General features: G+C 38.5%; 1 protein-coding gene across 1 annotated transcript; it reads left to right on the top strand.

The window, feature by feature from the left end:
- The first annotated feature begins 1,033 nt into the window (after positions 1-1,033).
- LOC131312290 (pyruvate dehydrogenase E1 component subunit beta-3, chloroplastic-like) lies at positions 1,034-6,609 on the top strand. The gene is made up of 4 exons (XM_058339947.1): positions 1,034-1,445; positions 1,573-1,676; positions 1,932-1,975; positions 5,167-6,609. The coding sequence occupies exons 1-4, from the start codon at positions 1,343-1,345 to the stop codon at positions 6,137-6,139; spliced, it is 1,224 nt and encodes a 407-aa protein (XP_058195930.1). The 5' UTR covers positions 1,034-1,342; the 3' UTR covers positions 6,140-6,609.
- The last annotated feature ends 5,396 nt before the right edge of the window (positions 6,610-12,005 follow it).

Here is a 12,005-nt window from a genome sequence, read left to right as displayed (position 1 = left end):
TTTTTATTAGAGTGAATTTACTAAAACACCCCTGTATTTTGGAAAATGAAAAAAAGCCTAGCATCATAAAGTATAAAGGTGTTTCAGTAAATTCACCATAATAAAAACAAAAGAGGAGTGGTGTTAACAAATAGGAGAGTAACATAATTATTAGCCAAAAAGTATTACAAGATGAAAAAATATAAGGGAAAATGACGGCCCAGTAAATGTTTTGATAATTAATACCTGTCAAGAACAAGTTAAGAACATTTGTTAATGCTGAAAATGTTCTTGATGGGTATTAATTATCAAAACACGTCCTTAGCCGTCATTTTCCCAAAATATAAGGGAAATTGACGGCCCAGTACATGTTTTGATAATTAATACCCGTCAAGAACAAATTAAGAATATTTGTTAATACTGAAAATGAGGACCGAGTGGTATAATTTCCCCCAACAATGCTGTAACCATACAAAAGTACTTACATACGTTCTCAAAATTGGGTGGACCCTCACACACCACATACCTCAAATGTTTGTTTGTGTGCTGCCCACTTTGATTGTGTATACATTTATAAATGTTTGTGTATGATTATGAACATATTGAATTTTCCCCACAAGTTTGCCTCTTGAAACGACATTAACGAGGTGTTGGTTGGTAATCAAGGGAGGTGGTCAGCCAAGCTATGATATCCTGTAACCGAGCCTAGTCACATACTATATTTCAGCAATCCCAATCACGGACGACACCAATGAATATAAGCTCATCGACTCAAAACGTCGACACGAGTAGGAGATCACAAGGTTGTATTTGGTTGAGAGTTTAGTTTAGTTTAGGTAATTGGTGGAAAGAGAAATAGAGTAATGATTGAAGATAGGGGTAATGATTAGAGAGAGATAGAGAGAGATGCGAAAGTAATAATTGGAAAAATAGGATAATGATTGGAGAAAAAAGTAGGGTAATAATTGGAAAACAAAACTAAAATGACAAACGAACAAAGCTTGTAGTAATTACCCCTTTTCAAATACGTGGCAGGTTTCCATTCGTTCAACAAAATCACGCGGTGAGGAAACGGTTGCACAAACCCACCCTGGGCGATGAAAACGAAGTTGGGGCTTGTGTGGCACTGGCGCTCTCTCTCTCGCTCTCTCTCTGACGGGAAGCCTCTCAATTGTATCGCCGCATCGGCATCTCCCTCAATCTCTCCGCCCAATCTCTCTCTACAACCCCCAACCTCCTTTCCTCCCTAGATATAACTCTTCACCGTCTCTCTCTCTCTCTCTCTCTCTCTCTCTCTCTAGCTTTCTTCATCCCCGCTCTCTACATTACCCATTTGCAATCACAGCCTTTTCTTTTTGGCGCGATGGCCGTGGTTTTCCAAGCAACCGGAGCAGCTACAGCTCTCTCGTCTACAATTATCTTCGATTCGAAGCGGATTCAGTTCTCACATCTCAGATCCCTGTCGGGTTCGGTGCATTTTGTTGTCTCATTTCGCTCCCGTTCTGTATTGGGTTGACTGATTCTAAATGAATCGGCTTCAATTTCGGGGTTTTTTTGTTTCTTGTTCTGATTTATCGGTTTTGGTTTCCGCAGGGAGGAAGACAATCTGTTGCGCTGTAAAATCTGATGGGAGGTTGTACTCTGGTTCGAGTCCCAGAGGTCGCAAAGCCGAGCCATTGATTGCCAATGCTGTTGCAGTAAGTCGATTACAAGCATTTGTAAATCGTTGTGTAAAGGCTAATCATGAAGTGGTTTTTTTAGGCTGAATTATTATACAGGGATCCTTAAAAATACATTCTAAATAAATTGAGCTCCTCATATCATTTGTTTGGGACCCCGAGATGGGTTCCACACAACCCGGTGTGCTGCATTTGGTGTACACCCAAATAGTGCACCCAAAGTTTTATTGTTCTTTTTACGCTGGAATTTAATTAGTTCCGAAATTTTTGTAGACAAAAGCTGAGAGTTCGACGGCTTCAGCGGCATCCAAACCTGGGTATGCTCAGATTTTTTTTCCTTCTCAATTTTGTGTGTGCATATGCTACTTTTGTCATGTCTTGCTGTTTAGCTCAATGTGTTTTCATTCTAGCCTAGTATTCCTTTTCTTACTATCTCTTTAATGAGTTTATTACTCCCTCCGGATTCGTCCCAATTTAAGCGTCCTCTACGGTAATTTGATCTTTTTAAGAAGTCAAAAATTGTTACTCTAAATTTCCAAAATTAATCTTAAAAATTGTGAAGTGAATTATATGTATTTAAATAGCTTATATATTTCAATACGTATCTCAAAAAATATGTACCATGGATCTTGTTTATAGATCTCGTCTCAATTAGTTTTATTATACAAAGTTTTCAAAATCATGAAAAATATTATAAATTGAAAGATATTGTCAATTTAAAAATGGCATGAATATCAAAAACTGTCAAATCAATTAGGAAGGGAAGATACTTTTTAGGGGTAAAATTGGAAGTTTGATATGTTTTGATGGTTATTTTTAGAAAGTGGACACTTATTTTGGGACATCCCAAAATAGAAATGTGGACACTTAAAATGGGACGGAGGGAATTTATGTGGATAATGAACAAACGACATCATGAATTGAAGATTACAGTGGTGGTATCACTTAATTCATCTGAAATAGTGTGGGCTCCTTTCAAAATGAATTTCCGTAGAATTACTGTAATCCATCTCCACAAAAAAAGGTCCGCGTTAGAATTCATTTATTTAACCACTTGATTTGTTATTCTCGGTAGATTCCGAAAATAGAAATGTGGACACTTAAAATGCGACGGAGGGAATTTATGCAGATAATGAACAAACGACATCATGAATTGAAGATTCCAGTGTCGGTATCACTAAATTCATCTGAAATAGTGTAGGCTCCTTTCAAAATGAATTTCCGTAGAATTATTGTAATACATCTCCAAAAAAGAAGAAGGTCTGTGTTATAATTCATTTATCTAACCACTTGATTTGTTATTCTTTGTAGAATGTAAGTTCAACGGGTAGGACGATAAGAATCTTGGGTATGATCTAAAATGTGCAAATTTCATAAGTATCAACCCTGCATATTGTGGTGTTATTTAAAAACACAAAAAGAATACTATAGTTGAACAAATGACTGGGCAAAAAGAAATCTTAGCGTGGCTATTTGCGGATTTGTAGTGGCCAAATAAATCAGTACCGCATAGATCTTCCCCTCCCCACAAAATAGAAAATGTGGGGTTTGGAATGCCTCTTTTCATCCAAGTCCTTGGCAATCGCATAGGGTGTTGATGGAGTCTTGGTTAAATTTTTTCCTTCTGTTCTTGGGTTTTTGTTTTGTCTTGCAAAACCTGCAACACAGTATAAACAAGCCAAGGGTGAACACCTGCAGGAGACACCACCACTATGTACCCGACTGAGGTAAGTGTAAAACAACAGGAAATAACCAGAAAAGAAAGACTTAGCAGTCATCCACCCCACTCCCATATTCTTGGCATGAGATCTCCATGGATTGTGAGGCATCAGGATCTAGTTGATATGTTCCAAGAGAGACAGAGCATCTAATTCGCCTATGAATTATCTACCTTCTTCTAAGATCTGATTGTCTCTCACATCACTAGTAATAGCCCAGTCCAATTTATTGTTCCAAGAACCAACGTAACTAGTAATTTGCTTGTTTCTCAGAAGGGTAGCCCAAGTACAAGGAAGCTATATTGAATGTAAAGTGATCATTTGTTTCAGTGGCAAGATTGCAGACAACACAGATAGGATTGACCACAAAGTGCCACTGCTTAATCTAACCTCTGCACAGAGCTTCCTGAGACAGCTCAGCCACATGATAAATAACAATTTGTACTATATTTTTCTATTTTGGTAATTGAGAAATTCATTGAAAGAGAAAAAAATACAAGAACAAGAATTTCATACCCTCCAAATACAAAGAATTAGCGAGAATCTTATAGGAATCTGCCAAGATTGGCAAAAAGCATAATGGGACAGGGCTTGACATTATCCGTATGGGAACCTTTGATCCTAACATCATTCCTGATCTTGTAAAGGACTGTAGAAGTTGGTCTTCGGACACCTTGGAAAATCCTGCGATTCGTTTCTAGCCAAATGTAGTAAACCATAGCTGCTCTGGCAATTCCTACTTATGGTGGGAAAAGTCTTCCCAGAAAAGTTTCCTTGTGATCCGATTAATTTTAGTGTCGCAGGTATGGTTGGCTTTAGAAATTGCACACACTTGCTTCCAAACTGCTCTAGAGAAAGGGTACTTCAAATAGATGTGACTATGTGAGAGAGTTTCATTAGCTTGATTGCATAGGGAGCAAAAATAGGGGAGGAGAGAAGACCCCACTTCATGAGCTTATCTTTTGGTTCTTAAGCCTGCTTTGATGGCCATCCAAAAAACATAGCAATGCCTTGTATTGTATTTTTGTGGTTTGAGCTTTCCATTTTTTGGGTTCTCTACCGTCTTACCTTTGAATGACTCTACCCCTGAACTTGATTTCGGTCTTCTTAGCAGAATGTGTTAATAGAGCATCAGGCTTACATCTAGGACATGGTGATTTCGGTTATTTTCAATATTTGTGATGAAATCTTTGTCCGTGCCACTAAACTTTTTTGAGTGAAATTTCTGTTGATAAAAAAGAAGAAGAAAAGAGTAAGAACCAAGAGGTACTTATTTCATCAAAACCCCCTACAATGACATGGATGTGCTACCTCAGGGGTTTGTTGCAGGTCACATACTTCGGGTACAATGTGCTTTCACACTCGCATGTTGTTATTGTTTGTCTACATGTGATGACTCTTAATCTGGGAGTTACCTATGTTGTTATTGTTTGTCTACATGTGATGACTCTTAATCTGGGAGTTACCTTTTGTGCATTACTACCTCTATTGTAAGCATACATGCGGCGTGCCGCATCCCTGTAAGAGTAAATGCTCTACTATCTTTATTAGAGTATATGCTGCATTGTATAATACCAAATCTGTATCCTTTGTCTGCATTTGTCTTTACGTTTAAATCTACTGAGGACGAATGCTATAAATTCTTTGTTTTTCCTCTTAATACATGGACATGGCTAAAACACAGCCAAAGTAATAGCAATGAACTACACCCTTGTTTCTGCGTTAATTTCTGTTATTGCTATTGCTTGTTAGTTGAGGATACAGTCAATTTATTAACCTTATATCTTCAGGCATGAGCTTTTACTGTATGAAGCCCTCCGTGAAGGCCTAGAGGAAGAAATGGAAAGAGATGCCACTGTGTGTGTAATGGGTGAAGATGTGGGTCATTATGGAGGGTCATACAAGGTGACCAGAGGCCTGGCTGATAAGTATGGCGATCTCAGGGTTCTTGACACGCCCATTGCTGAGAATTCTTTCACTGGCATGGCCATTGGAGCTGCCATGACTGGTCTACGACCAATTGTCGAGGGAATGAATATGGGTTTTCTCCTTCTCGCTTTCAACCAGATATCCAACAACTGTGGAATGCTCCACTACACATCTGGTGGCCAGTTCAAAATACCGGTGGTTATTAGGGGACCTGGTGGAGTCGGCCGCCAGCTCGGGGCTGAGCACTCACAACGCCTGGAGTCTTATTTTCAATCGATCCCCGGTATCCAATTGGTGGCGTGCTCAACCCCTTATAATGCAAAGGGGTTAATGAAAGCTGCAATACGAAGCGAGAACCCGGTGATACTTTTTGAGCATGTTTTGCTTTATAATCTCAAAGAGAGGATTCCAGATGAAGAGTATGTGTGTAATCTTGAGGAAGCAGAGATGGTAAGGCCTGGGGAGCATGTCACTATTTTAACCTACTCCAGGATGAGGTATCATGTGATGCAGGCTGCAAAGACTTTGGTGAACAAGGGTTATGATCCCGAAGTTATTGATATTCGGTCTCTAAAGCCATTTGATCTTTACACAATTGGGAATTCAGTGAAAAAGACACATCGGGTGCTGATTGTTGAGGAGTGCATGAGGACAGGTGGGATTGGAGCTAGTTTGACAGCAGCTATTAATGAGAATTTCAACGATTATTTGGACGCCCCAATTGTGTGTTTGTCATCACAAGACGTGCCTACGCCGTATGCTGGAACGTTGGAGGAATGGACAGTGGTTCAGCCACCCCAGATTGTTGCTGCAGTTGAGCAGCTCTGCCGGTAGTTGCAGCATAAATAGTCGTGACGGAATTTCAGATCCTGGTATTGCTGTCATGTTCCTATATAGTTTATAGCTTTGCTTGCACCGCCACGAGATTTTGAGAGGGGATTTCTAGTTAAAGAACTTGGCAAGTGTTTGTTTATTTGATGTGTTAGTGTTATCTTGTTTGCTTCATTTCCAGTGGTGGTTGGGACCTTGTTAAGAGATCTAATACAGGTTGGATGCGAGGATTACATTTGTGATCCATCCATACAGTAACCAATAAGCAGAAATGTTCTTGGAAATGATCCCATTTCTAAAATTTGTTAAGCTTTGGTGTGAATCCTTTTTAGTTTTTTGTTTGTGCACGTGCTTCCTCTTGATTGTATCAACCAAAACTGCCACTGTATTGATGTCGAAGTAATCAGAATTGGGAAATATGTATCTCAGTGTAATGGTTATGTAACTTATATCATTGGTGTTTCCATATCGAATTTCCAGACGTTTTGTTCTTTGGGTACAGGAGAATCAGGTCATCTTCCACGGAGATGTGCATGTTTTGTATTGGTGTTGGTGTTGTACTATGTAACTTATATCGTTGGTGTTTCCATATCGAATTTTCAGATGTTTTGTTCTTTGGGTACAGGAGAATCAGCTCCTCTTCCACGGAGATGTCAGATGTGCATGTTTTGTATTGGTATATGTACAATCTTAATGTGTTCTATTGACTATTGCCCGATTCCACGTCTATTTGTGAATATTGAACCCTTAATTTTCTTGCTCTCTCTAAGTCCCTTAGGATTTGAAGTAATTTTCACTTCTTGAGGATTTTCCATAATTCTGCATCAGGAATGTCTTGTTCAGGCTTCAGCCCTTGTGCACGTCTCTCGACCTTGGTGGGTATACTAATGCATATCTGTTATGTTTGCATACGCTATGTTCTTTGCTGTTTTAAGCATGGCGTATGGACAATTTACAAACATACGCTATGTTCTTTGCTGTTTTAAGCATGGCGTATGGACAATTTACAACTTCTTTCTTCTACAGAATTTCTGATTGTTGAATTGTTTTACTTCCATGGCACTGATGATGGGAGCTGCAAATTCATATTTGGTTGATTGAGATCAACCCATTATTTTCTAGCTTATTGACATTTTTGGTTCTCAAAGTATTACTCGCCTTCCGTTTTAGTCCCCAACCTATCAATTGCGCGAAATTGGTCCCCAACGTTTCAATTTTGCGTTTAAAAGGTCCCTACCGATAACTCCGTGGCCTCTTTCCGTCAAAATGATTGGATAATTACAACTATCACCCGTAAGATTTATAACTGCATATCAATTAAGCCCCTACTCTTTTTCTATAAAGTTTATTCAAATCTTTTTCGCATTTTTTTGTTTTGCGTTAATTTTTTTTGGATTATTGATTCTCTTGACAAAATGAATCCAAAAACTAAAAATTATTATCGGAAATAATTTCTTTTGAATAAATCACAACAATAATCCAAAAAAAATTGTCTGTTCCGGCCATAACTTAACTCTACCGCTCATAAGTCACTTACCACTGCCATTGCTTGAGTCTTGAATCCGCAAGCTACAATGCTACAAGATCCTTGACTTGTACTCTTAATTTTTGCTATCTCTCGTTTTCACTTCTGTTCAAGTTCATGCACGCACAGTGTTGACGGAAGCCCTTATTCCTTATCGACCATCCAGCACAAAGTAAGAATTTGCTTCGAACCTTAAGAAAACAAAAAAGAAGGAATAAAAAGGAAAACATAATAGTAAGGGGTAATATGTGTATATAGAATATTTTTAGGGCGCCGCTATTCGCAGCCTTCTATTTTCTCCCATAGCCCGTTAAAAATTTTCAATTATACTCGACAGTTAGTTACCGAAATTGAGATATATTTTCAGCATCCAATTACCGAAATATAATATTTTTTTCAACAGATATTTACCGAAAATGTATGTTCGGCAGTTGTTTACCGAAAGTTGAACATATTTTCGACATGTAGTTACCGAAATATAATCTTGTTTTCAACAGCAATTTACCGAAATGTTATTTATGATTTTCAACAACCATTTACCGAAATGTAGTAGGCTATGGGAGAAAATAAAGGGCTGCGAATAGCGATGCCCTATTTTTAAGTGCTCAATTAACTACATTTTTTTCTCTTTCACCCCCCCCCCCCCCCCCCCCTTTCTTTCCATTCTTTTCAAACAAAGTGTTAAGGCTCGTTTCCCCCGTCCTAAAAACAAAAATTTCTTTTTATAAGACGCATTTGATCCATTAACAATTTTTGAATTACATATATTAATTAGATCACACAAATTGAATGATGAGTCAAACCCAGGTGTAAATGCTAATCTTAATCTTATGTTAGAGATATGCGATTTGTGTTGATGCAACGACTGAAGTGCAAAAATGCTACTTTGTATATATACATGGCGGAGTGTGTTAGTGCTTATAGTTGAACAATCATGGTACTTTAGTTAGCCTTCTGAAGTGAACATGGTTATTATGGGAAGAAGTAAATATAATAATGCTTTTTGTGTGTGTGTGTCATAGATTTGATCTTCTCATATAAACACTTACCACATTCCCATTTTGATAATTAGAAGTTCATTTTGTGGGTGCCAACCACACCAAGCTTAATCAAATATCACCAAGTGTCTTGTCGAATTATGTTTTCTTGAGACAAATAGACCGTTCAAATTGAAATGGTCATTGTTCATACTTCTACATTTTTTATAACTCTATACAGGCAAATGTGATTTATTCAGGTGATTATCTATGTATACACCGCATGAAAAATAAGGTAAATGACCCATTTTACCATATATACGTGTATACGACCCTTCCACTAGGGGATCCCGCACAAAGAGTTAAATGCGAACTTTTAACATGAGCTGTTGGATTGTGCTTTCAATAGTTCGGATCCACGTACGATCTGTTGGTCCAAAAGGGGGGGGGGGGGGGTGGGGTGGTGTGGTGTTGGGGGGTGAGTGAATAAATCAATGCAGTAACACAATTGAGTCAACTCAACTAGTAAGTATACTAACAAGTCTAATAGATTGAGCTAGCTCAAAGACCAGAAACACAACAGATGGAGAGAGCAATTCAACAGATTCTAAGACTGCAATATAAGCACGAAATCAATTAATTATGCAGGCTAATTTATCCCAAGTCTAATTACACAGATTTTTCAGTTTATTCAAGCAATAAAGATAAGCAAAATGGAAAGTAAAAGAGCAAGGTAAAGAGAAATCAAACACGAGGATATTATAGTGGTTCGGTCTGCAATTTCATGACCTACTCCACTCCCCAAGTATCGTACTCGGAAATTGCTGCACTATCTCCAATAGTTGTTACAAACCTCTAGCTTTGCGGGTGCTAGAGAACCTTGCAACGAGCGATTACTCCGAATCCACTCCCAACTAGCTAAGACTTCGGCGCTAGTCACACCTAAATCCCAAATGATTTGTCTACCCAAAAACCACTCATAAAAACGGTTCAATCTCAGACAAGGGTGTGAAATCCCTTTTACAATATGGTTCAAAGATAACACTTAAGCTAGTGTAAAATAATCAAGATGTAAGCGTAGAGATGACTGACTGATTTTTCAAGTAAAAGCTCACTGGATTTTTCTTCAACAGTCGGAGTAGTATTCTGCACTTGTTCTTCTCTGCTTTATATTCTTGAAACCCAATCGAACGGTGAAGGATTTCTTCTAGCCGTTGCAAAAAATCAGCCCTTGCCTTGCTTCCTCCTTCAATCTCCCAGCAATTAAATTTCTTCTTTCCTTAATGAAGCCCTTTCTACCGTTAGTGAATATAGAGACAGAGGCTTACCAAAATAGAATCTGGTCCGTATTTCCATAATCTTGAATTTGTATGTGAAAGCTCTTTGACTATTGGAGATAATGGATCTTTCCCTCACAGGAAGGTCCTTTTCCATGGAGGAAGATATATTTCTCTTGCTTCATATATATGTTGAACTCTACTATTTGGATCTTCAAATTAATCCCGTCAAATATTCTTTCCTGTCATTGAAAGGTTGATTTCCATGGTCAGAATGAATTGATCAGCCGTTGCCTTATTCGATTCTTCAATTTCGAAAATCCCATTTCAATTGAATCTTTGATTAAGCCGAAGAACCCCTAGATTCTTTACCAGCAATTTCTCTTTCCTTTCATGGCTTCCACTGCATCTCTTGTTTTCATCGTCAGAAGTTGCTCTTTTAGGTTTAGGAAAAATAATATCGTGTACCCAACACCTGATGTAGAAATTAGGACTTTTAAGAGAATTTCAGATTTTTTCTTAGGCTTAAGAGAACTTGCTTATAAGTAGAGGTGTCAAACGTGCCAGTCGTGCCGTGCCGTGCCATTTTCTTCTGTGCCAACCGTGCTTCGTGTCGTGCCGTACCGTACCCGTTTACTTCATTGTGCCATGGCGTGCCGAGCCATACCGTGCCCGTGCCGTGCCGTGGTGGGCCATTTTGCTTTGTCGGGCCGTGTCGGGCCGTGCCTTTTTAAATCGTGTCATGTCGTGCCGTACCCGATTAATTAATCGTGCTGGATCGTGCCGTACTTTTTTTTGTCGGGTCGTGTCGGGTCGTGCCGTGCCGTGCCTTTTTTTTGTCGGGTCGTGTCGTGCCGTGCCTTTTTTTGTCGGGTTGTGTGTGTCGTGCCGTGCTTTTTTTTTGTCGGGTCGTGTGACTCGTGTCATGCCGTGCCTTTTTTGTCGGTTCGTGTCATCCCGTGCGGCCCTTAATCGTGTGTCGTGCCGTGCCATGTTGTGCCATCGATTTTCATATACACATTGCCAACCGGCAATTGATTTTCGTCTAAAAAAAAATCTTCCTATAAAACACATTCTGGTGCCCAAAAAACACAGATTTTTGACATTCAATAGAAAAGCTTGGTGCTCATTCTCGACCAGATCAAAAGCTATTTGAAATGCGAGCAAAGCTGATTCCTTATTTTCAGATGGTAGAAGTTTTTCCAAGATGCTGAAAACACCCTCTGGGTCATCCAGTAACATCAGGCACTGGCAAATGCTTAAATAATCAGGAGAAGGCAACTTATGGTATAGTTTAACAAGAGAAGACGAACCACTTGTGTACAAGATCGGCGGAGAGTTTGGATTAGTTTATGAATAGCTCATCTCCTTCCTTCAAACTATATTTTGTTCATATCCATCAAACAATTGGGAATAATTATCAATTATATGGTGAAAAAAAGAAGGATATCTTCTTTGATACGTAAAATTAAAGTTCTCCAAATAAAAAAATTGCAGACATACAAATTATACAATTTCACCAAACAGGAGGCAAACCTTCTATCCTACCACCTCCGTTTCCTCTCCATGGAAAACCATTCTCACTCAAAAAAACCGCATCCATACAAGTTCTAGATAATCAATCTGGTTCATACATGTGTTTGGAAGTTGGAACACTACGGCTATGTTTGGTAGCGCTTTCACTTTCAGTTTTCTGTTTTTTTTACCTGAATTTTAAAAAACTGGACATGGTCCACTTGGAAGTATGTTTGCATGTCTATTTTCATTTGCAAAAAGAGAGAATGACTTTAAAAAATTTTGAAAATTGGAGAAGTAGCAAAACTGAGCTTCCACTATTTCTAAAAACAAAAACAGGCTGCGTGAGACGCAAGTTCAAGTCTTATATTATTAAATCAATCAATCTTTGAAAACATGATACAACCAAAATCATCCTAGTTTATGTAACAACTCTTGTTCAATTAAGCTCAAGGACAGAACGGACTACAAGATTAAGAAAATAAAACAATCATAACAGTTGAAGCAGCTACTACTCTGACCAAAAAAAGCTTGCATCAAATAAAATATAAAGAGCCTGTTAAAATGTGGGAGAC

This window comes from Rhododendron vialii, chromosome 13a, assembly GCF_030253575.1.
Source record: "Rhododendron vialii isolate Sample 1 chromosome 13a, ASM3025357v1".
Taxonomy (NCBI): Eukaryota; Viridiplantae; Streptophyta; class Magnoliopsida; order Ericales; family Ericaceae; genus Rhododendron; species Rhododendron vialii.
Note: the sequence above shows the minus strand (reverse complement) of the source record. Positions and strands in the feature narration are given on the sequence as shown.